Genomic DNA, 26298 nt, shown 5'->3' with positions numbered 1-26298 from the left:
CAGCAGATGTCCCAGCATCTCCTTTGGGGCTTTTTTGAGGCCTGATTTCAAGGCTTAGTAAGACTGGATGTTCTGTCCATATTTTTGAGGTTAAAAATCCTAACTAAGCCATGTATGTAATGGGAGACATCTCTTATTAAGGTTTTTCTTCATCAGTTGTACGAAGCTTCTAGTGACATCCATGCCAAATGTGCTTTGAAATGCTACAGGTAGGGTTTAGTATATATAAACACTTTGTCCCATGAGCCACAGCTTTTACATCAGGGCAACAGATGACTTGCTAGTCCCCTGCTGCCAGTCCACATGTTCTCTCCAGCTCAGTCTTCTGAACTGCTGGTGGGACAGCTGATTATAGCTCAGCACTTTTGATGTGGTTTTTGTTTTTGTTTTGTTTTTTTTTTTAATTCAATTATTCTTAAGGTGTGTTACAAAGTGCCATAGCTCAGAAACTGCTTTTAACCTTGCTGTCAGTGCTGCAGAAACAGGGCAGCTGTCAGCTGTTGAAGCTTGTGTCTTTGTTCTGGTGTAGGTGGCCTTTCCCCAGCTTGCCCCACCAGAGTGGGGTGGGTCACCTGAAGCTTTTCTCCCTTGTCCTGTGGTCCAGCCTCAGGCAGGTATCTCGGGTACTCTCTTGCATCTAAAACATCCACCTGTGTTTGGATGCCGAGACAGTGGCCTTTTCTGCCACCCAGTGTTTAAATCCTGCATAAACCTTGTGCTGTATTTTCTGGGGAAAAAAAGGTTCCCCTGATTTTTCTTGACTTCAGGATCTGACTCTTTAAAGACATGTTTATCTTCTAACATCTTCAGCAGCCTCTTAAGCTCGCTGTTTAGTTCTTCCTTAAACAGCTGTTCTTCTCCCAAATTGTTTTTCTTTCTTCTGCTTGCCTACTTTGCCAGTCTTTATCTGCCACTGAGGTGATGATAGTATGTGGAATGAACTGGAACATAAATCTTTCAGTTTAGTGTTTGGTTAGTAGGGGTTCTTGCCTGGGCTCGTAATTCTTTAAACATAGCTGTTCAGAATGTTTTTGATTTTGTTTCCCTTCAATTCAGTGATGATTTCTAAATATCAGTGGAGGTAGAGATTTGTTGCCTTCTTTGGGGAGCATCCCCATGATTTGTACAGTTTTCAGGATGGTATGGGTTCGCTGCTACTCTTCAATGCTTACACATTAGCATTTGAACTAGATTTAAGTTGGTGCTCTCTGGAGTCCCATGGTATTAAAGATTCTGGTAATGCTCTTAAAGAAAATTGCCACATGATCATGAGATACACACTGCAGATAACGCTGTGTGTGTCCTTGCCATCCACCTCAGGGGCCCTTTTTTGACACGTTTCAGAGTGCAAAGATTTGGCTGCAAACTTCATGCAGACAAAGGATAGGTAGGATTTAAAAGCTGCTAGGACACTCATTGCTTCTGAGATGACAGCTGAACAGACTCTGCTGGCCAGGCAGGTGTCAGTCAGGTGGGAGAAAGGAGAACACCACTACTTGTCGCAGACCCTTGATGGTATGGGTTGTCCTCTTCACTGTTTTGTGCCTTTCCACGTTCTTCCTTTGAATCCTAGTGCTCCTAACAAGCCTGTCTGTCTGTAACTTTGCCTCTCTTATCTTGTCTAGTTCTAATCTAAAGACTTTTCAGTTTTCTCCCAGCTGAGGAATTTTCTTAGAAGCTTAAGCTGTGCAGGTTTTGGGACACTGTTTGGAACACAGAAAGAGGAGAGGGACAAGCAAGCCAGGGGGTAGCTTGCACATAATGAGTGATTCATATCCAGTTGACTTCCCAGAGTGTAAGAACTGAAGTGTTTTCTTCTGCAGCTTCTGAGGATTTGGCAAGGTGCAGGTGGCATTCTCTCAGCTGCATTTAGGCACTAGTAAGGACATCCAATGCTGTGCCATGGTTGTCACAAATAGGTTTTCATTGAGGAGAATCTTTGGCCATAATTCCAGCTAGGCTAAAGGTAATGCAGTGAGAGTTGACAATGGGAGAGATTCTCAGTCATGTGATGGCTTTTTGGTATATTGTTGATTCTAGGGTAATTACAATAGAACAGGGATGTAAGTTGTGTTTCATTATGTGAAACATAAAGCTGTGCTGATTTTAATTCATTTCCTGCCAGTCTTCCTCTACCAAATTAGTTTAGGAAAGCTCTGTATTTAAAGATCTGCATAATATGCACTGGAATTTCATTTGGTTGGCAAAGATTATTTCTTAATGATTGTTTTAAGGAAGCTCTGCTTGCAGCATAATACTGAGATTTTTATTCACCCATCATAAATGTAATTATTTTGATTAAAGATTGTCCTCAAAAACACTGTCTGCCTATGTTCCTTAGCACTCTGCTTCTAATACACTGAATTTTGATTGTGACAGTATAAAAATACTTTATAAAATTTAAACCTTAAAGTTTAAGACCTTCCTTGCCTAAAAATCTTTGTTTCTTTTTAGTCATCATTGTAATTGCTGGTAAGCAAACGCTTTCAAGTATGGGGACATTGCAGTTTATAAATTGCCTTTTTTGCAGGGAATGATTATTGAAAGCATTGACAGAAGGGATGATACATAGGAACTTATTACAATATAATCAGAAAAATGTAAATAACAGTGCAAAACAGAAGTTTTAGCCATGATCATATGATTTATAGCATGTGCAGTCTAGAGCTGCTGTATAAGTGCTTTACTTTTTAATTTTTTAAAGTTTTTAATTAAACAAGCTTAATTGTTTTACTGTACTGTACTTTGTTATAACAGACTGTGAAGCTTTAAATCCATAGCTCTAAAACTCAGAGCTTCACATAGGAATCCATGTAGCTTTCTTTGAGATGTCCAGTTTCCCAAATTAACCTCCAACATGGCATTCACAGCTTTGTATGATTTCTAAAATAAAGCTGCACAGAAAGTGGTACAGTGATGAAGCAAGATACTGAGATGTAAAGAAAGGCACACTGAAAAGTTGCAGTCAATTGTTCTAAGTTTTGTCAGGTTTTTTTTTATACATTTTGAAATATAGAGGTGACCACTTGTAGCCAATTAAATTCAGTTATATCTTGAATAAATGCAGTTACATGTACCTGATCATGGTATTTCAATAAATACCTAAAATGAGCTAAGGTTCACCACATTGCAGAGAATCATTTTTCATCAGTCTAAATGCAATAATGATCTTGCATTTAGTAATCCACAGCTGAATTGACAACTTCCACAACATCAAGTGATTGCTCCAGCAGCTGACCATGAGCAGCATCTGTTGTGAATAGAAGATTGTGCTGGAGAAAAGGCTGATGGTTGTATAAGTTTGAGAAGAATCCACAAATGAAATGAGCCATGTTGACTTTCTTCTAATAGGTTTTTATCCAAAAAAATTCAAGGCTGGAGGAAAGTTAGGCAAGGTATAATACATAATCATAGGCATTCATAATTCATAGCAGAGAAAGAAGATGGAAACATTAACACAATTGTTTGGGGTTTTTTTATTCTGTTCTGTACATGTTGTACAATGCACAGATCCATTTGAAATCTGTTTTTTGAAAGCTCATTGGAGAGAGCTAACAGAGATTAAATCATGGCTCTGTCTACAAAGTAGAAAACAAAGTGCTTTAGCATTTCCACAAGTCAGTAGCCTATGTATGGCAAACAGATCAGAAATAATCTGCAGATAATTATGTTGATCTGATATATTACTTAGTCTTGAAAGGGATGCCATGTTTTTTTTGAGAATGGCATAAAAGTTCCTTTCTCTAGAATATGAAGGTGGAGATAGAGGGCAATGCATACAGTGCTGGGCAGCCTGCTGTCTCTGTCCAAAGAAATTGCTCCCCACCTATAGCCACTGACTGAGATTCAGCTTGGGATGGGACTGTACTGTGATAGCATGCTGAAATTTAGGGAATTTTTATATTTTTATGTTTTATATTATATATATTATATATATATGTCCTTATAATATTTATATTATAAGGACACACTCAGCTGTATATAAATGTTTTCTGTAGAGGTTATTTAAATGCCAGAATTACCTTGGAAAATTGATGTTACTTAAAGAAATTTTGAGTTGATACTTAAGAAATTATTGGTGAAATTGTAAAGAAGATAAAAAAAAATAATGGTTCTACTGTTCCCATTATAATAGTGATGGATGGACAGGGAGCAGCTTTTGGCTCTTTTCTGGCTGATGTAGTTACAGGATAAGTCAGAAGAACTGAAATAGTTTATTATTTTATTTATTTATATATTATTTATTAATAATTTATTAATTAATATGGAAGATACTGTATTAAAAGCTTTATCCCTGGGAACAAAGCAAATTGTTTTATACCAGGTCAGGAAGAAGAGTGGTTTGTGGTTTTTTAAAAGCATTCTGTATTTTCTTGGCTATTTTCCCCATGGATTTGCTTTGGGCAGTTTCTTGTAAAAAATGGTATCTTCCTAGTTTGCCATGAGAACTGCCATCAAACATCTCTTTGTCTTGCTTCATCTGTGTGTCTCTTCTGTGATAAGGGGGCTCTTTACCCAATTTTTGCATGTATCTATATTACAACTCCTTGTCAGCACTTGAAAATTTGCATAAATTTATTTGGAAAAAAATAAAATTGATTGCCATAGTTATTAATTAATAGTTTAGACAGTTGACACAAGTTTTTCTAAGTTATTCTACTGCAATTAATGAGTTTCTTTCAGGCAGAGGAAAGCAAGTGTACAAGTAATACTTTGTAGACCTTACCCCTTGATTTATTTAGTGTTACTGCACAATAATTAAGTCCTGTCAAGTGTAGTTTTAAGGATAGATACATGTGAACAAATAAACAAGAATGAAAAAGCACATCCATAGTCACTACTATGTGCTCTAGTAATTTTTTCTGTAGGAGATGACTTAATTTGTTCAAACAAAGAGCTGAGTATGAAGTTCTCTGAAGAATTATTAAGTAAAAGTATGGATTTTTTTGTATTTATAATATATTTAGTCATTGCACAAAGAGTGTTTAACTGAGTGTATTTATCAAAAGCTTCACAATGAAGAGAAGAATGCTCTTTGCAGTCTTTATTTTTATTCTTTATTCCTTTAAGATATGTGAAGAAAGTAAAGTAATGACTGTTGTCACTTTCCTGATTAAATAAACACATAAGATTGCTTCTTCATGGCTGCAGGGATTTATGTAAACACCATAGAATTTGTCATTTCATGATGTGAAGCCATTTTCCTTTCTCCCTGTCAAAAAGAAGTTACTCTACACCCTGTGTTTTTAACCCACAAAACTTCAGAGAGATTGGCTCTGTCCTTTTTTCTCCAGTGCTTTAGAGTGATCAGCTTTTTCCTCTTGCAATTTGTATTTAGCAACATTTTGATTGCAGTGTAGCACACCTTTGATTAGGTCATGATATCTTAAAACACATTTTAGCACAGGCTTATTATTAGTATTATATCTGCATTTTCTAAGACAGTTCTCCAGTAGAGTAATAGAGAAATTGGTGTCTTTTGAGGAAAAAAATCAATTTTTTATTAAACCACAACTCAAAAGTGAAATCATCCCTGTGAGTACAGTGTTACATTTTCATACCCTGACCTTTTGCAAGCAGGTGGAGGCAGTGCTAAATTCCCCCTTGTCTTCCCTCCCTTCCCTTCTCCTCCAAAGGCAAAAGAAAAAACAAAGAAGAAAAAGTGGAAAAAAACACTTAAGTTATTGTTTCACTTATTATGACACCACGTTAGTCAGGCTGATAAATAATTAAGATAATAAATAATAACAATAATAGAATTTTTCACACAAAGGAAATATATATACTTTACTGGCTTCAACTGTCAAGTTTGCTTGAATGACATTTTGTGACTGTAAATGTGCTAAATCTCTAAATGTAGCCACAGCTACGAACCAAAAAACTTTTCTTGTTTGAATTATGTCATTTAAATATAACAGATTTCTTTTAATTGTTTAGTTTTAAATGGACTTAGCTTGGACATTTAGAAGCAAGTTCCAAAAGTTGGTGCTTAAGGAACCAAATTACATAATCTCTTAAAATGCTATATATACAGTTGGTTTTAGGGATAATGACTAGGTAAAATTCCCTTTTTCTTGTTGAAATTTAACTCTTGCCTTTAAGATTTCATGGTTTCTGTGTTCAAAGAATCAGTGGAGTAATTAGCCAAACACTGGAGAAAAAAATATCCCAAAAGCTTTCCACTACTATTTCTCCCCATTTTCTGAACTGAGTGTTTAGTGTTTATTACCCTGGATTTTTAGACTATTCACTACCCTGAAATCTAAAATCTTGTAATTTTCGAACTACAAACTGGGGGATTATAACCATTCTAGGGTGGATGCGTAGGCCATTCACAAAGTGAATGCTTTTTGGAGAGGAAAAAAATCTACTACGGACACTAAAATTTACATTATCAATGTTTCCAGGCTTCCTTTGCCACCACTATCTTGGATAAGGGCATTGGAAAAGATGAAAATCTACTTTGACTTTGTTATAAGAAATTTCAAGGTAATTATTTTGTCATTAGGTCAATTGGGGAGGAAACTGAATGTCTGTCAGGAAATGGGAAACAGCTTTCAGCTGGATGTTCTTTCTAATCCTTATCCAGCTAACAAATTGGCTAAAAAAGGTAGTGACTTACAGAAAGTAGTGTAAAATGGCATTCTTATAAACTCATTAATTGTGTACTGGAAAGAGGAAATGTTCTGTAGGTTTCATCAGCAATTGCTCTTAACACAGAGCCATCCTCACCCAAACTTGGAAAATCAGAAACATTTGATTGAAGTCTGAGCTTGAGGAACTCATTTGCCAGCAATGCTAGACTGTCAATATATGCCAGGAAAAACTTGTTTTAAACTATTTCAGAGAATTTTAGCTTTAGTTTTCTTTGTGTTCTGTCCTGGTCTAGAAAATGAATTTTTTTTTTCTATAAGATTATGAAGTTTCCACTTTAGGAATATTTTAATTAAAAGTTGGTGTCATTCTGCTACCACATAAGCCAGTATCAGCAATAGTTGCACTGAAATGTGTTCTGAAATAGAGGATATCTGTAGTAGGAATAGTTGATTTCATTTCAGTAAAAAATCATGGCATTTCAGTAAAAGACCTTACTGTTAAAAAAAAAAGACACTTCCAATGCATGAAATACACTGGTAGATTAAGATTTCCAAATGAAGATCAGTAACAAGTGGTGTCCCTAAGGAACTTACTGGGATTGAACTTTGTGGATAGCACCAAACTGTGTGGTTTGAGGGGAGAGATGCAGCATAGGGCACTGGTGGCAGGACATGGGGCAATGGTTTTAAACTGGAAGGGTAGGTTTAGATCATGAGGAAGGACATAAGAACAAAACTTTTCATGGTGAGAGTGATGAGACACCAAAGAGGTTGTCCAGAGACATGGCATGTGGATGCCCCATGCCTGGAAATGTTTAAGTTCAGGTTGCACAGGACTCCAAGCTGAGGGTGTCTCTGCCCTCTGCAGGGCAGTTGTGACTAGATAATCCCTAAAGATCATTCTGTGTTCTGTGATTTTGTACAAGTTCTCATGCACTAACCAGTTATCTTAGAGGAACAGAAGTTGGTTTAAAACTTTCAAAGGGTTCTATTGCCTTGTTGTGTGAGTTGCCATTCCATTGTTGACTTAAAAATGTAAATACAGTACTCAAAGCTTTTTCAAATGTGGAGGAATGTGTTGTTTTTAAACAACTTTGTAAGTAAGCTGTAGGCAGTTAAATATGGTTTTTGTAATTTCTATTTAAGGACACTAATTATTCTCTCCATATTTTCAAGATACTTTCTGAGGTTTCCATTGTCACAATTTAATTTCAGTGAATTAGTGGGAATACAACTGAATGCATTTTGGCACAGTTTCTTTCCCCCCTGTCTTTTGTGGAGTTTACAAATGTGGTGGTTACAGAAAGATAGTATGTTAAAATGCGTTCAGGTCACAAGAGGTTTTAAAATAGGTGCATAATGCTTGAAAAATAGAATAATGGAGAAAACAAAGTATAGCTGTGAATTAATACAAGAATTATATTGTAGGTATTTATTCCCAAGACGATTCAAATAATAATTTCTCCATGTATTTTACTAAGCAAAGCTACTGTAACAATCTATCATAAATGTATTTATTGTTCTCATATTTATCTTCATGAAGTACAAATTATATAGTTGAAATGGCAGTATCTAGTAAGAAATTGAGATTAAAAACACTAGGTGTCTTTGAATACAAACCTGTTTTTCAGGTCTCTTAGATGAAAAAGTATTTATGAAACATACAGAAAATGTATTTGCAAGTTCAGAACTCTATTGGCACAGCCCAATCTGAGCTATATCTTTCTTTAATTACATTTCTGAAGAATGTAACTTCAAAAAGTGCAGCAAAGAGAGAAATACTATGCTGTGCTTAAGGATGGATTCCTATTTAATATGAACCCTGTGCTTCAGATCTCTCGTGCTGGTTTGTGCAAATGCACCAGCTTTGCATTCTGTGCTTACTCAGAGCACGGGGACTGCTGCGTGCCTGGGTCAGCTTTGCCAGGTGGCTGCTTCCCCTTGCAGATTCCCTGAATCTTGTGCTGGGGATGATCTAAGACAGTCTTCAGGCTCTTTGAGCTTTCCACTGGAAATGCTTTTTTCTGTGAAGGTAATAACTCATTGTACAAATTTTTCTGCCCTCCAAGCCAAGGTCTGTCACGTAACTGAGCAGTCTCATCCTGCAGTGCTGAAAGGAACATTTTAGACTGCATCCAGAACAATTGCTGATGCTGAGGATAAAATCTGGAAGCATGAGAGGAAGTAATCTAAGCCTTGTATTAGCTAATATTAACATAAAGAGTGAATTTCCCTTAGCCCCTGCTTCCCCAGGGTTAGAAATCAGTAGATTACCATTCAAGACATGGAGTCAGTATCTCAGAAGCTTCCTGTGTTGTCTGTTCTGGATGTTGACTGATAATGAACACTTTCACTCATCCTAAAATGTTCTTATCCTTCTGTAGATTTGTCATTGCTACCAACTGCCTAGTTGGGATGAAGGGAAGGATAGACTTCTGGTCAATAAAATACAGACAGGCAACTAAGTTTTCAGGTATTCAGTGTGCTGGTGTCTTGAGGGTCTAAAGTAAAAGGATATTCAGATAATATCTTTTAAGATGATGTCTTAGGTCAGTAAAATGTTTGCCCCTTTTTCACTCTTCTCTAACTTTTAGAAATAGCAGATTTTTGATGATATGTTTGTACTAACGCTGGAATTGTCTCAAGGGCAAAGGTCTAGTCTTGCTTCACTTCTCTAGTGCTATTATTTAGGATTTTTCAAAATGTTCTCTTTTGCAAAGAATTCTGCTTCTTGGCTTCTTAAATACCTGTTGCTATTCATTACCATTAGGAAAAAAATGCACCTGAATTCAAATCAAACCAGTTTGTTATTTGCATTTTGAAGATACAGGCACAATACAAATGCTTTAAATGTTATTGTGTGTGAACCAGACACCTTCTCAGTGTCCCTTTGAGGTCACTTGTATGAGCATAAATTAGGGAACCAGTATTTCAAAGTAAAAAATGAAATTAGGTTTATAGAAAGCACTGTTTCAGGCTTTTAATGGCTGTGAGAAAATAGAGCTTGAAAATGTTAACAGTTTGCCAGGTAGTTAATATTTTTGTCACTGCTAAAGGAATTAATTGATTTTGAGTGTAATTTTGTTTTCCTATATAGGGAATAACGAAAGTTGAGTATAATTGTTTTGTATTCTTGTACGTGTATAATAGCATACTATTTCAGGGGAGAAAAAACATCTCACAACATAGTAGTTTAATCTCCCCTGATACTTGATTTTTTACCAGTCCCCATCTCAAGTCTGGTGCCATTTTCTGGGTAAAGTTCAGGATAATGGTCTGTTTAAAATCAAAAGTCACCTGATCTATAATCGTTTGTAGCTATTTGTGCACTACATTTAGACTTATTTTGAAAGCAAACTTGGTGTTGAACAGTAAGCTACTGTTTAATAATGGAAGTAATGAATTGGATTAAATTGTATGCAAATTCTGACAGTACATCTTTAAAGATGTGATTTAGTTGTATTTTGTACAACATCAAATTTTGTTTACTAATTTGCAGAGTTGATTGTATGGCCAAACAAATTTAATATTGTCTAAGAAGTTTATTTTGGGAGAACAGAATTTTAAATAATCTTAAAGATTTGTATTTTATTAGTGCATCATTTACTTGGGTAGAATATAAGTGGGACAAATGCTAATTTATCCAAATTGGAACTGAAATCCATGTAGGCTTTATCAGCACTTAAAAGCATTTTGTAATACTATTTTTGATACTTTCTCTATTTTAAAATGTGTATGCCCTGCGGGCTCTGTTAAAACTCAGGTAATTGTCTTCAGTACTTACTTTTTTTTTTTTACTTTTCTATTTACCTCAGGAAGCCAACTGAGCAAAAAGCATCAAGAATATTAAATTTCATTACAATAAGTACCCACCTGCTTTGCCTCCAAGGCTGTTCTTATATTCACATTTTGCAGAACATAACCTTTGCTGAGTAGTATTTGAATTACTGCTTCCATTTTATAAGGCAAATAACTGAATGCTTTATTTGATGTTAGTTTACTCTTACCAAGTGTGGATAGGACTATCCAGAAAAATGTAAGCCTAGGACATTGCTGCTTACTTGCAGGTTATTTTAAACCCCTATATAGTCCATAGTTCATTTGAGGAGAAAATTCCTTTTTGTGCAAATGGCATTTCAGGAAAGCCATGTGAATATATTCATAAACATGTTTAATTCATTGGCAAAATATGAAAGAGTTGGTGCAGAATTAACCTGCACAATTAAAACGAGGTGTCTTTTCAAAGAGTTGATCAAATACCTAAGCAATTGAAAATTGGGAAAAGCTTGTTTCACCATACTGGATGGCACTGCTTTGTTCCAACAGAGGAAGTAGAATTTTGAGGGGAAAAAAGTTAAAATACTCTCACGAACACTTCACAGCTACTGGTTCTATATGAATAAACAATGTGTCTATTTTGAAGAAATCATTTTCCCAAAGTAATTGCTGAATATGGGTCTGTAACTCTAATAAATGCAGAGTGCTATTATATTGTTTACAGCATTTTGAAAATAAAAGTGCTTTCTCCCTACATAGCAGTGGACTTATGGGGTTCAGGATTAATGGTTCCAGAAGGCCTGTTGTCTGGTGTGGCACTCTAGAATTGTAATTTTAACTAAAATGGAAAGCCCTGTGCATCTTCAAAGCTGCTACTCTTGTTTGCTCTCAAAGCAAACCAAACCAAGCCAGAAAAGCGACAAAATAATCAGTGTTCTGCTTAGTAGAAGTTTTAAAAAGAAAAGTGTAAATATATCAGACATAATGTGGATTATGTCTAATACATATTAGTATTGTTATTTTATATATATTTATATATACACATGTATAGGTATATATATGTATATATACATATATATGTATATGTGTGTTTGTATACATATACATATATATAGGTATATATGTGTGTATATATATACACACATGTGTTGTATACATATACATACATATATGTATGTATATATGTATGTATGTATATATATATACACACATATATATAAATATATACATACACACATATATTTTATATATATATTTGTAATGCCAAACTGCTTCTCCTGTAAGAAGCTGCTGAGGGAACTCAGACTATTTAGTTTGGAGAAAGGAAGGTTCAGGGGAGCCTTATTGGTCTGTACAACTTCCCGACAGGAGGGTGTAGCGTGGTGGGGTGTGGGCCTCTTCTCCCAGGCAGCAAGTGGCAGGACAAGAGGACATGGCCTCAAATTGCACCAAGGGAGGTTTTTATTGTATATCAGGAGAAATGTCTTCACTGGAAGGGTGAGCATGTGTGGCAGGCTGCCCAGGGGAGTGGTGGAAGAACCATCCCCAGTAACATTAAAAATGTGTGCATGTGGCACACGGAGGGACATGGTTTAGTGGTGAACACGATGCGGTTAATAGTTGTGCTCAATGGTCTCAGAGGTCTTGTCCAACCTAAACCACACTCTGATTCTCTATATTACACATATAATATGTATATTTGTCTGTGGTTTATGAGGAGTTGGAGTTTTGCCCACAAAAAGGCAGAGAAGTAATTGTGTAACCCTGCATCCAGTTAATTTACCGCTATTAACTTTTACCTAAAAGAAATCAATGATTTACTTTGTGAAAGAACTTCAGGTCTTTACTGAACAAATGCTTCAAAATTTGAAAATAGTCCTTTCACTTGGATTTCTCATGACATTTTCATAGTACTTTTCATACCCTGTTTGGAAAACAGGTAAAAAAGGGTAAGACTGGTTACCCTTTTGTATAATTTTAATCAAAGTGCATCTGAGTAGCAGGGAAACTGCTCTATGCTCATAAGCAGTGGTGAAAAAACAAGATATTATATCTAGATGTTTAAGCCATAAAACAACTTGTACCAGATTCACTGAAAGTTAGCATTATAGTTAGCAATGTATTCATTAGACTGAAAGCAAATTTCTTTGTTTAGCAATTTTTTGATTGAATTTAAACCAGTCAGCTATTGAAGTGTTTGGGGGTAGTTTGAGAAATAGTGATTTAGAAATTCAGTGCTACTATGTTTTAAGTTAATTAAGCCCTAAGAACTGAAACAGGTATATCATCATAAAAGTCTAGATTCTTATAAGGTCAGCAGTTCTCCAGTACATAGTAATAAATGCAATTCCTGAAGGTCAACATTAATATGGTTCAAGAATTACATCTTCAAACTGTATTAGACATAGCCAATATTATTTTTTGTCCATAGTGACAAAATTAACTGGTTTAAATGCATTGCTTGCATCTCAATATTTCATGTTCATCACGGACTGGAATTTAAAATGCTTATGGAGAATCATTATTTTGCTTTTTTTATTAGCATAGAGGAAAAAAGCAAGTAACAAGTGTGTCTTGTAAGCAATTTCACATGTTTTCTGCTGACCTAGTATAGGAAAGTTGTTAAATTTCTCATCACCACATTAAATCAGGTCATCTAGGTAGATGTGCTCATTTCACTTTTTCAAACAAGAAATCTGTTTTTAATAAATGAGCTATGGGCTCCAAGGGTGAGAAGAAAAAAATCCAGCAATACTTCTCCACAAAGACCTTCTTTGTTTTGAATGTCTGAGTGAATTCTGCATTACTTAGATTTCTTACTCTGTAAATCATTCTGTTCCTTAATGATGACACAGCATAACCTTCCTGTCTTTGATCATGCATGCAAGGAAAGAACCTTCTCAATTTTGTAATATGCAAAAATGTGAGATTTTTAGGACATAACTTAATATATGGCTTTTTTCCAGAAGAAATTATATTCGTAATGAATTCTATCCTGTTTCCATATCTGTGTGTAAAATACAAGAAAGTACTGTTTTAGAAATCCTCCTGAATTACTGCTTCTGTGGTAAATGTGTCTGAATTATGCCTCTTCGATTTTGCCCTCTGCTGGCTTTCTTCAAAGTTATTTGTTCTGTCAATTTCTATGTCTAATGTTGCTGCTCCCATGAACAAATTGACTTGGATGAAAAAATGAACCTTTGTATGGTTTGTGTGATTTGCATGTCTCAAAAAATCTGTTATTCTGGCTCATGTTCTGGAGCTGTGTAGCTGTCTCTCTAAAAGTCAGCATGGTTGGTAGTACTGCTTAAAATGCTTATGGTAGGATATACTGCTTAAAATATTACCCTAAAGCTGATTTTTTTCCCAAGTTTACACTAAAATCCAAAATTTATTTGTTTATTTATTTATTTATGATCTTCTCTCCCATGTGCAATCAGATGCTTGGAAAACATCTGCTGCTCCTACTCAGGTTTTTGATCTCATTGATTTTCTAATACTTTGGTGCAACAAGTTCATCTTGTTTGTTCTTATTGTTGTCACTTTTTCATTTAAAAGTCATTACAATTTATGTTCATACTGGTTCTCCATCTTTTCCCAAAGATCAATCTTCAGTGCCAACTAGGGTGGAAAAAATTGCATTTGCTATCCATTTTGAGACTTCGGTATATGTTTTACAAATGTACAAATCCTCTTCACCATCTTAACGACTTTAGGGTTATAAAGTCAAGCACTTTGTAATGAGAAGAAGTAACTTTTAAGTGGATGGTGTTTGTTGTAATTAATATTCTCTTTGCACATGCATTATCTTAGTTCTGTGTGAGATACTATTTTTATTTACTAAAATACTGTGCTCTTTTCTCACAGTATTTGGCTTGCAGGAAATAGCTTTCTGTGAATTTCATGCTGAGTCAGAAAAAGATACAGCAAACGTTTGCACAAAATTGCTTTTTTGTGACCAGTTTGCCAGTTTGTAGGACTTTTGTTACTTTTCTACCCTTTCAATATCAGAGCAATCTCAATCTTGTTCATTCGCTCCAAACCATCTCACCTGAGAAATAATAAATATATGGAAGGTTCTTCAGACAAGCTCCTGAGATCTTCCTTGTGTCGTGTTAACTTCTGAATTGGATGATTTGAAGCAGAGGAGTGTAGCAATGGAAAAAAAAAAAAAAAAAAAAAAAATCTTGTCATGTAATGCACGCTCAGGAATGGTGTTGAACTGAGGGAATTCACAGTGAGGTGATTCACATTTCCTAAATTTGGAGGTTTTGATTTGGTACTATATCTGTCTTTATATGCCCAAGCGTGTATCTCTGTGCAGTGCATGCAAAAAGAAGGAGAAATACTATAATTCTATGACATAATAATAAGAATTGGCTATTTAGTGAGATCAGGATTTGACTTTGCATGTCCATAGCCTCCTATCTTTTCCCCTAATGCCATATACTCAAGACGTAAAGCATCCTTCATATGAAGAAGTTTTCTTGAAGGAAGGAAAGTGGGTGACATTTGTTTTATCAAAATGAGGTTTATTCCTTGTGTCATAATTCCTTCCTGAATTTACTGTTTCTGATATCTGTTAAATGAAATACAGGAAGGGTCCCCTTCACTACCCTATGCCTACCATGTGCATAGATAAATTGTGGTGTGGTTTATGCAACATTATCCCTTCTGTCTCACCCAGCAGAGGGTGGCTGGGGAGACCCTGCCTGCTCCTGGGCTCTTCTCTGAACAGAAACTTGGTAGGAGGTGGGGCTGTAGCTGTGCTATCTTGGGAAATTGGTTAGAGAGAAATGGTAACATTGACAAGTGTTGAAGATGTGAGCCTGTTTCACTACATCATGTGTTGGCTGAATGAGATGGATGAGCTCTTTAGAGCTGTGGCTTGCAGGAGATGCACATGAGGGTGTCAGAGAGGGCTGTGCCTTGGAAGGTGGACAGTAGAAATAAGATGTGTGTGTCTTTTGAAGCTACAGAGACCAGTGCCCAGGGAGAGAAGGTGATGAATAGTAGGAAAACTGTTCATGAAACTATTTTATTCTTTAATATCAAATTCTTTTCTTGAATGTTTCCACATCCTTGTTCATTTTGGAATCTCTTTTATATTTTGATTTCATCTCCATGCTTTGTGTTTGTGTGTGTGTTATATCCCATTCCCGTTGTTCTGAATTTCAAAATATATCTCTTCAACTCCCCCTTGGTTTACTTTTCAAATGTGTAAATTTGCAACATAGTAGGTGATTTGGTATTCTACTGGTGACATGTGATTTGTCATTAATTGGGAAAGCAGCTTTTCAACAGCAATTATGCCTAAAATTTGCAATAAATCTATAAAATCATAAAATAAAATTTTATTTCCTTTTCTATAACATCTTTTCCCCCAGAGTGTAACAATCCTTAGAGAGAAAAGGAAAATTACACCAGCAAGTATGGGTAGTAAAATATAGTATATGGGTTCAGAGAATACCCTGTTAGATGTCTATGTAGATAGCTGACAGATTTTACTAACCTCCTATCTCCAATCTTAAGATTTTGTGCAGTAAAAAGGCAAAGACTTAAAGACAAACTTTAGGGAATGGTTAATGAAAAACGGGGAAGAAGTCATTAAAATAATAAAATGTACAGTACAAGTACCACACATGCAAGTGGAGGACATAGTATAAGGAACTCTAGTTGATCCCAAGATTTTTAAGGCTTAATAAACTATGCTGATGTTATTTCAGCTGGGAAGTCCTGAGATTCCTTCTGTCTAATTTGAGGATGTGGATTGAAGACTATCGCTTCGATGGGTTCCGGTTTGACGGTGTTACGTCTATGTTGTATCACCATCACGGCATTGGTAAGCGATTCAGCGGCTCTGATCTGCTGCAGCTCTGTTCCTGTGGCAGAGTGCTGGAAAGTTCACTGCTTCTCACAGGGGAAAAGGGGTTTAGCACAGGAGCTAGAGGGGCTTATCTAGCTTGAAACTGGGTGGGAAGGGAAAAGGGACAAAACCAGGCTTGCTAGTGATGTACAATGGTATGGCACACCCAAAACTTGAGGACAGAAGCACTAGGAAGATCCCTCAATCTTCTTCACAAGATGTCAGCTACAACAAACCAAAGTTTTTCTGGAAGTCTTTCTGTACCAACACATGCAGCATGAGGAACAAACAAGAGGAACTCAAAGTTTAACCCAGTCCCAGGGATTTGACACCGTTGGCATAAGCAAAACTGGTGGGAGTGCCACAGTGGATGGTTGGGTGGGAGCACAGTTCAGCTGGCACAAGCAGGTTCAGAAGATTCCTAAAACACCTGGATGATACAAACTGTGATTCTGGGGGATGGTCCTTTGCAAGGCCAGGAGTTGGCCTCAGTGATCCTGATGTGTCTCTTCCAGCTGAGGATATTCTGTGAATAATCAAAAAGTTCCAGATTTGCTAATTTTCTTGCTTTGTTGATACGAGGATAGATGGAAAAATCATTAATACGTTTTGTGCTTATAAAATCAAACACTGTGTGAAATACCTTTGTTTTCTAAATAAAACCTGACTATGGTTTTTAAAACTTCTTGTCTTATTAGGCACAGGGTTCAGTGGAGATTACAATGAGTATTTTGGCCTACATGTGGATGAAGATGCTTTGTGTTACCTGATGCTGGCCAATCACATGATTAAAACCTTGCACCCAGAATGCATAACCATAGCAGAGGTAAGATCATTTTGCCATCCTCAGTGACATTAATATTGATTAGTTTGCTTTAGGATGTGAATTTCCTGTTAATTATCAAGTCACACTTTGGGTACTCAAGCGGTGACATGAGCTGAAAAATATTAATTAGTGGACAGACTTTGCCTGGTGGGGAAAAACAACCTGAATATGCACTCTGGGAATTTTCTCTGCATTAATAGATTATTAATTAATGTGGTGATTTATTTTTCTTTTTTTTTTTCCTTCATCACCTTGAACTTGTAATGAGAATTGTTTTTATTAGTTTATTACTTGTGCATGATAGCCATTAGTCAGTAGTGCTCTGTGGTACTAAAGATTAACAGCCCTAATGATGTTTTGCATATTTTGAATTATATTGGTATATCTGACAATTACCTTTCAAATTAAATGCAATAAGCTTATAAATGTTGACTATATAGGCTAATTTAAATTTATTACTAAGTTTCTCCAGGTTTCTAAAGGAGTAAATAGACTATATTACTTGAGTTGATTGAGATCAATTTTTTTGACTGAAAAATGTTGCTGGCACATGGAGCTTCTAAGAGTATGAAGCAGCCAGGCATTCAAAATTCTGTACATATTTTTGCTGATATTTTGTCTTTATCCAGAAGAAAAATAATTTAAACATTGAGGATTTTTTCTGTTTAAATTATGTTTAAATAATTAAATTTCTTTAAAAGTGGGATCTATCTGATATCATTAGGGACTATATGGATTTCTAATAAAAGGGTTTGTGATGCTTAAGAGCTCTTTTTTTTATCTTTAGGAAGCAAAATACTGCTTAACTTTGTTTCTTACTGACAGTAAAGTTTCTATTATAGACAGCCACTGCTAAGAGCTAAATGACAAGCTAACAAAACAGCATCTGGGGAGCAATCAGTAGCAAACTTGAGGTATTTTCACTGAGCTGTAGGCTTATTTGAAAGTGAATCAGTTAATTTTCCAGGCAACCTTAGATCATAAGCATTCCTACCAAAGAAATTCTGAGTTTAGCTGTCTTGTATTACCTGACCTAAGAGTTCTTTTTTTTTTTTTTCAGTTTTTTTTTAGTAAGATGTGTCTTTGGTTTCTCTTGCTTAAGTTGCAAGCTGCTTCTTTTTCAATACATAATTTTCTGCCTCAGAAAGTCGCTACATGAATCATAGAATTGATCAATGTGCTTCATGGTTAAAGGAGAATTTCAGAAGGAGAAACTATTGACATAATTGAAAATTACAAAAGGCAATGAAGAATGTCTGCTTGCCTGTAGAATCAGTGCCATGTGAGAAAAATGTTTTTCTCTGGCCATAACTAATTATAATATATTCCCTAATTAATGTAATTAATTGATGATTTTACAGCTTTTTAATATTCTGTATATTCACTGTCTTAGTAATTGCTAATTTTTTAGGTGTTACTGAGTATATGCTTATTTTTCATTTTGTTCTTCTAAATAAAGCAGTGATTAAAGTTTTTTAGAATGGGAAGAAAAAGTGTTAAGTAAAATCGTTATGCCTGAAGTATTATAAATACAAACAGGCAAAGAAACAGTATGCTATGTTTCTTTTTTTATATGCAGATCTTTTTAAACTTGCTCTGCACAAATGCTTTGAAATTAGCTGTTTAATTGTAGTGTAATGGAATGGCCTGGGTTGGAAAGGACCTTAAAGATCATCAAGTTCCAACTCCCAGCCATGAACAGGGACACCTTGTTCCTAGCCCAGCTTGCTCAGAGCCCCATCCAACCTGGCCTTGAACAGGGATGGGGCATCCACAGCTTTTCTGGACAGCCTTTGCCAGTACCTCACCACCCTCAAGTGAAGACTTTCTCCCTAATATTTAATCTAAACCTAATTCTCTTTGAAGCCATTCCCCCTTGTCCTATCAGCACATATCCTACCAAAAGTCCTCTCTGTCATTCTTGTTGGCTCCTTTCAGGTACTGGAAGGCCACAATTAGGTCACCACAAAGGCTTTTTTCCTCAGGCTGACCAATCCCAATTCTCTCAGCCATTTTTCACAGCAGAGAGCTGCTCCATCCCTCTGATCACCTTGGTGTCTCCTCTGGCCCGGCTCCAGCAGCTCCTTGTCCTTCCTGTGCTGGGAGCCCAGGGCTGGATGCAGCCCTGCAGGTGGGGTCTGAGCAGAGAGGGGCAGAGGGGCAGAATCTCCTCCCTGCCCTGCTGCCCATGTTGGATACAGCCCAGGACAGATTTGGATTTCTGGGCTGCAAGAGCACCACTGACTAGTCACATCCAGCCTCCCACCCACCGGCACCCCCAAGTCTTTCTCAGTGGCTGCTCTGGATCTGTTCACACCCAGCATGGATTGATAACGGGGGTTGCACCAGCCCAGGTGCAGCCCCTTGGGCTTGAGTCTTCTTAAACCTTGTGAGACTCCCATGGGCCCACTCAAACTGCTTAAGACATCACTACCACAGACATCACTGAGAAATGGGATTCCTGTCTGAAGCCAGCATACCTAGTTCCGTTCCCAACATTTCAGCACTTACACCGGCCATGGAGCAATGCATGAATAGGTTCAGTCCATCTATTTCTTTTGGTGTTGCTGCCTTCAACTAGAGTTACAGAGGAGAATAGGGCTTCTGCCTCAGCTTTCTTTACCAATTGTCCTGAGGCCCTGAAGTCCTTTTTGATCCCCTTTGGATCATGTGGTGCCAGTTCATTGCCCCCTGTGTGGAAGATCAGTAATGGGTTGTAGTCGGAGGGCTGTACCAGGCTAGGAAGTTTCCTGGTAGAAGTACATTTGATGGAAGATCTACTAAACAAACTATCTATGATTATTTTTTTCCCAGTTAAAATTTGTAGACAGATACAAATACTGTTAAATTTGGAATTTTACTTCCCAAAAATATGGATTTCAATATTGTGACTAAAGTATATGGGAGCTGCTTAAATCTCAAACTTGACCTTCTCCAGGAAAGCATCATGGCATTACAGAAAAAGGCTTTTGTTTCATATCATCATGACCTGTATAACCTAGAGACCAAGAATCTGAGTCTATCCTTTCTGACTGATTTAGGAGAGTTGTTTAATTTTTCATCACATCCAGCAGTTTGTAAAGAATTTCCACTTCACTGTTTGTTTTTTATAGCGTGTGGAACATTGGTGCAGTTTTGTGTGATCCAATGGCTGCTGGCTGAAGGGGGATAACGCCCTCCTTTGATCTCCCAGCTTTGCTGTTCACACAGCCTGGGATGTGCTGGCCATCCCTGCTGCCAGGCCAGGCTGCTGGCTTAAGCTCAGCTTGCTGCTGGCCCACAGCCCCAGGCCCTTCCTCCCCAGCAGAGCTGCTCCCCAGCCTGGCTGGCCCAGCCTGTATGGATGCAGGAGGTGGCTCATCCCAGGGTCGGATTAACTTGGTGACATTCTGTGTGACATTTCTGCTGATTGATTCCTCCAGCCAGTCCCTCTGGATGGCAGCCCTGCCTTCCACCCCTGGGATGCCATCCATGAGCTGCCTGGTGATCTGGTTGATCTCCTCCCTTATGTCAGTGTCTGTGTATGCCTGTATGTGTATGTGTGTATGACTTGAAGTGTAAATATCTTTTTTGCTATTCCAGTGCAGCAATTGGATTGAAAACTGGATTGGATCCAGCAAATCAGAATAAGCTTCCTAATTAAGCCCTGGTTCTAGTCAGTATTAATTCCATAAATTCTCTTGTGTAGATGCAAGAGGTGTTTGTTAATCCATAACCGCTGTCAGTGAGAAGCCATTCCCCCACAAAAGCTAATGAAATTGAGTACTGATGGATATTTTGCAATTATTGGAGACTTGCATTTTCTGTCCAGATAACTTTAGAAAAGAATGCTGCATGGTAAAATTGCTCTACAATACAGTGAAAAAAATATTTTGAGAGCATGGAATTACAAATTTAAGAATAGTCAGCTTCCATCAATATACAACTGGAAAATTATGCAGTAAGAGCATGTCACTTTCCAGAACTGGATCAATAGGTTTGGTTTTGGGAAAAGAATAGAGATTGTATTTTTCTTCCTTAGCATACTTTATATTTAACTTTTTTTTATGCCATTCCGTATGCAAAATATCAATAAACAAAATGAAGGTTTAATTTGTCATTTGTTGACTGCTTTGTACTTTCTATTGATTACTTGGAGCTCAAGAGAGTTAATTATTTCAAACTCTGCATCTACTGAGGTCTCTTCCCATTCAAATATCTACTCAATTAAAATATTCTGAGATAGAATATTTGATGAGGAAAGTCATAAGGATTTTCTTTGTAACTTTTACATTCAAACAGCACATCTGGGTACAGTAATAGCTGATTTAAATTTATTCTTTTCTCCCTTAACCAGGTCAATCTGTGAAGCTGTTTATGGAGTGTTTGTATATCAGTATTATGATATGGTGGAAAATATGCAGTAATACTTGCAATGCTGTGGAATTTATGTTGTGGGGTGTTTTATCTGTTCCAGGATGTTTCTGGAATGCCAGCTCTCTGTCGGCCTGTCGCAGAGGGAGGAGGGGGTTTTGATTATCGACTTGCCATGGCCATTCCAGATAAGTGGATACAGGTGAGAACTTAAAAAATACATTCTGCTCTTCAGAGTGGGGTGTTTCACTGTCACTGCATACACATAAACACTTCTGAAGCCCACTGACAAGTTTTGCTTTCTCTTGTGTTAATATGCTATTGAAATAAATTCTGACAGGCTTGAGCACAGGTATTAGAGGCTGAAATGAGAGCTGTCAGATGTTATGTAGGTTTCAGGTGAGGAAGTTCAGGAGCTGGGATTCACATTCCAGCTGATAATTGTTTTCTTCGTGCAATACACATAAGCTCAATTTCTTTGAAATGACCTTTATCTTGCAACAGCTGTAGAATGTGTAATCTGTATTGAATGTGAACAGGTAGATAAAAAGTTAACCAAATGCATATAAATATAAAAAAAAAAAAACAAACAATAAAAAATCACTCCATAAACATGCAATAAGCCCTCCTGACACTGGGCATAGAAATTGGCATTGAATATAAATAGACCTGAAAGTTTAAGCAAAACCTAGGTGAATTACACAAACACCTGCAGTTGGTGTGGGTGGGTTACGAAAAGGAATAATATAAATTTGTAAATATTAATAAATTCTGACTACAATAAGGATTTATATCATCTTTTCCTTAATATAGAGCATCACAAGGAAAGGCATAAAATGATCTGAAAAGGCTTCTACTGATGTTTTAGAGAAAGTTTTTCAGTTAGACAGAAGATTACACCCAAATCATTTGGGCTGTCATGATGATCTAAAAACAATAAATATTTTATATGATCATTAATGCTTCACTAAATATAGTGTGTAGCTAAGAAAAATAAAAAAAATAGCTTACCTTCATCATCTTTCAATTTTGTAACTAGGAGGTAGATGACCAACTGAAAAACAGATTTCAAACCTCATTTCAGAAGATATTGAGAGCTTTTCTGAGACACCATCATTAAAATTTGGAATGAGTTATTTAGACATTTAGGTCCTGGAATGCAGTAAGGGTTCGTTTTTTTAACAATAAATACCTAATTGGGATGTTTGTTGATTTCTTGGAGTTTTGGTAATTTGGGTTTTTTGTTTGTTTTGTTTTGTTCCTTATCATACTTCAGGGCAGGCAAGATAAGCAATTTCATAGGTAAGCAAAACTCAAGTGACCAAGTTCATGTTACATGGGAAAAAAAGACTGTAGAATTTTGCAAGTGCAAAAGATTTACATTCTAATTTAGCAATCTCTGATATGGTCTGCTTCATTTAATTCACAATATTTGGCTAGGAAACATAACTGTGCTGTAGTAAATTCTGTTCTTGAACTGGAGAAAATGTCAGTTTTTCCAGCTTAAGCATGTACTTGGCATGGGACAGCGTGGAACACTGATGGGCTGTTGAGTGCAAATCAGTTGTGATTGAGATTGTACAAGAACTTAGAGTGATGCAGGCAGAAAGCTTCTTGCCAAAGAAACTGCAAATAAGTGACCACAGTAGAAACATGGAGTTAGAGAAAGACATGATGCCAGAGTTTGTTACCACATTTCTTGAAGGGGAAAAAAAAAAGCTTAGATAATTGGAAGGGAGAATTTAGATAAACAGTTTATCATCTGTTATCAAACTCTCCTAGACTGCTTACTCTCATTTCTCTCCCATTTTTAAGTACATACCTGTTACTAGGAAATCTTCTAGTCAAACTTGTTAAAATCAGTTTGAAAACTGAAGAATCTCCATGAGATTCCATGAACTAATTCTGGGGAATCTGTAAAAGAAAGATAAACTGTCACAGCAGTGGTTGTACTAGTTCAGGTTCTAGATAGATGTAGTAAGTGATATGATGCTACATAGGCACCTTGATGTGTTCAGAGCCAGAATTCATGGACTTAAAGAAATCAACAAAGAAAGGAGGGAAAAAAGACTGTTTAGGAGGACATGGGGAGTTACAATTATAATGTTAAATTTTGCATCATGACATTGGCCATCTTGGTGCTATTGCCTTTTTATCACTTCTGTTTTTATGTCTATATATTTGCGTTTATGCATTTAAGTCGTAGTGATCAATGGAGGTCCACAAAGTGGTGTAGAAAAAAAAGAACAAACTAACACTGAGATTGAGCTAGATTTAGCAGAGGAAGGAAATAATGTGATATGAGGCAGAAAATTCCTGTTAATGGGATTCAATTTAAATTGCTAAAAATCAGGAGGTAGCACTGCACTGCCCAGTGGTTAAGCTTTATTTGGAAGCTCCCATATCCCAGGGTTGCATTTCATGAAAATGTGAACCACATTTTAGGTAGGTCTGTGCCCACATATTTCTTCCTTGGTTTTGGTGCAGTGATCTCTTGCAGGTCCTATCAATCACATTATCCACTGTATCAGAGGATTCACATAATAAATGGCAAAGCCTGTCGTCCAGGGAAGTAGAGGAGAAACAAAGTATTCTAGGTATTTTATTTATGTGGTTAAATTGAAAAGAAAAGAACCCAACTCTTTGGATTATCTGAGAAAGCTCATCACTTCAAAACTTGGGAGCGTGAGAATACAGTTCACAGGCCATTGGAAATTCCAGCTTCCATCTTGGAGAGTTTCCAACTTGCTTTTAGTTAAAACAACTTTTCAGTGATCTTTCTTTTATTTCTGTAGATAATTAAGGAGCTGAAAGATGAAGACTGGAATATGGGCAATATTGTGCATACATTAACAAACAGACGGTATGAAGAAAAATACATTGCTTATGCAGAGAGTCACGACCAGGTATCTTCAGCTGTTTTATTGTTCATAACCAAGTAAAAGATCTTGTTTAGAAGTTTGGTGTTTTGTTTATTTTTTTTTATTTTTAATGAGAAAGGAGTTGAGGAGGATGACAAGAATTTCAGAAATGGGTAGATTTGGACTAGTGCTCTTTTTTTTTTGTTTGTTTGGGGTTTTTGTTTTTGGTTTTGTTTTGTTTTGTTTAATTTGTTTTGCTGTGTTTTTATTTTATGATCCTTCATTTTAGCAAAAGAACCCTCCCTGGAGTGTGTGGGTAATATTTGCTTTGTTTTTAAGAAATGAATCGTAGATTCTTGTTTTGCCTGCCACAGAACATGGGAAGGTGTCTAATCCATGCTTTTGAAAATCCTGTGTCCATTAAGTAAACTGGAACACTATTTCTGATAAGCATAAACAGTATGCCAATTTAAGAAATTTGTTCATGACTTTTCCCTTCATGAAAGTCTTTCCTCTCTGTAAGGATTGAAAACATCCTCTTTTGAGATCTAAGTGAAATATTCTGTAACAGTTTGGTTCAAAGCACAGCAGTTGTAATAGTTCTGTGTATGGAAAAACAAAAACGTAATGATGAGTTTGGATGACACTTGTCTGCCATAATCTTTTTAAATCTTATTTCTGAAGGGTTCAGAAATACATAATTCAGAAATTGTGTTTCAGAAAACACATAATTAGGGAATTGTAAAATTAGCAACTTCAAGCCTTTCATTAAAAAATTGATACTTTGTTTAAGTAACCAAGCTTTCCTTTATATTATAGAGGTTGATATTCCAATTCCAGTACTTCCTGTAATAAATGTCAACAGAAGTGTCCAAAGCATGTTATATATTTTAAAAAGACCATTCTGAGTTTGCCGTTCATTATATCCATTTTATTTGTACCTATTTATATTCTAATCTCAGAGTCTGTTATAGTGTTCATTTAATGCATGAGCCTGATAAAAAACTTCAGAAATTACTTGGAAATGTGTATTATTCTATAATAAGGTGCTTTCATCAAAGCTGATTATTTACCCTAAAGCACAACATATAGCATTACTGTTGCTGTTCTTTTATTTCATGTTGATTTTTAGCAATTGTTTTCCATATCACTTTGCATTTTCAGTTTAAAATGTCATACTTAAGGAAAAAAAAAATCTCATTATTTTTAATTAAAATACAGCTATGATTACAGACTTGCATCAGGCTGATACAGGAAAAGTAGGATAGAGAAACAAAAAGTGTAGATAAAATTCAATCTGAAGATGCCTGAAGTGATGCACGTGAGGGTGCAATCCTGGTTTCTTTTAAGCTGTAACAGGCCATGAGCTGAATGTTGCCAGTCGGAATACAAGGCCTCATGGTTATAAGAAGAGTGTGAAAATAGCAACTCCAAAGCTAAAAGCTGTCAAAAAAGCAGATGCAGTCCTGGAATTGTTATGAGTGGAACAGAGCAAAGAGTACAATCAGCATGGCACTGCAGTATTTCCTGGTTTGTGTGCATCTTCAGTGTTGGAGACAGGTTTGGTCCTGTACCTTAAAGAATATACAGCATAACTGTATAAATGCTGTGAAGATGAATAGCAGGTGTGGATTGATTTTCATAAGAAAAAAAAACTAAACAGAATAAGATTCTTTTGGGGTAGCAAAGAGATCATTGAAGGGGGAAATATATCCATTTATAAAATCACAACTGCCACAGAAAACATGAATAGGGAAACACTTAGCTGCTCTTCCAATAGAAAGATAAGGGGATATTAAATGCCACATTCTGAGTCCAGAAAGTAGTTGTTCATTGCAGTCTTCAGTCTTGTCATTGGCACATAGGATTTTTTTTTTTCCTTTAAATAGGGTATTTTTTACTTAAGGGAATAATCTATATATGCTGTTATATTGTCAGCTGTAAAATGAAAGGATGAGTGTGCTTTTCACCTAGACCTGCTTACAATTCATCTGTATCTCTGGAATTTAGTAAATTTCT

The 26298-nt window shown here is 36.3% G+C and overlaps 1 protein-coding gene across 1 annotated transcript in view; it reads left to right on the top strand.

Annotated features, from left to right (window-relative positions):
* GBE1 (1,4-alpha-glucan branching enzyme 1) overlaps positions 1-26298 on the top strand; it is a 137626-nt gene that overhangs the window by 68460 nt on the left and 42868 nt on the right. Inside the window, exons 8-11 of the mRNA XM_014253563.2 lie at positions 16100-16215; positions 16938-17065; positions 21522-21620; positions 24214-24324. Coding sequence (XP_014109038.2) covers positions 16100-16215; positions 16938-17065; positions 21522-21620; positions 24214-24324 — 454 coding nt within the window. The remainder of the gene's footprint in view (positions 1-16099; positions 16216-16937; positions 17066-21521; positions 21621-24213; positions 24325-26298) is intronic.

This window comes from Pseudopodoces humilis, chromosome 2 (genome assembly GCF_049639895.1).
Source record: "Pseudopodoces humilis isolate 2021_Gansu_Grassland_sample_001 chromosome 2, ASM4963989v1, whole genome shotgun sequence".
Lineage (NCBI taxonomy): Eukaryota > Metazoa > Chordata > Aves > Passeriformes > Paridae > Pseudopodoces > Pseudopodoces humilis.
This window is presented reverse-complemented; position numbering and strand designations above follow the sequence as displayed.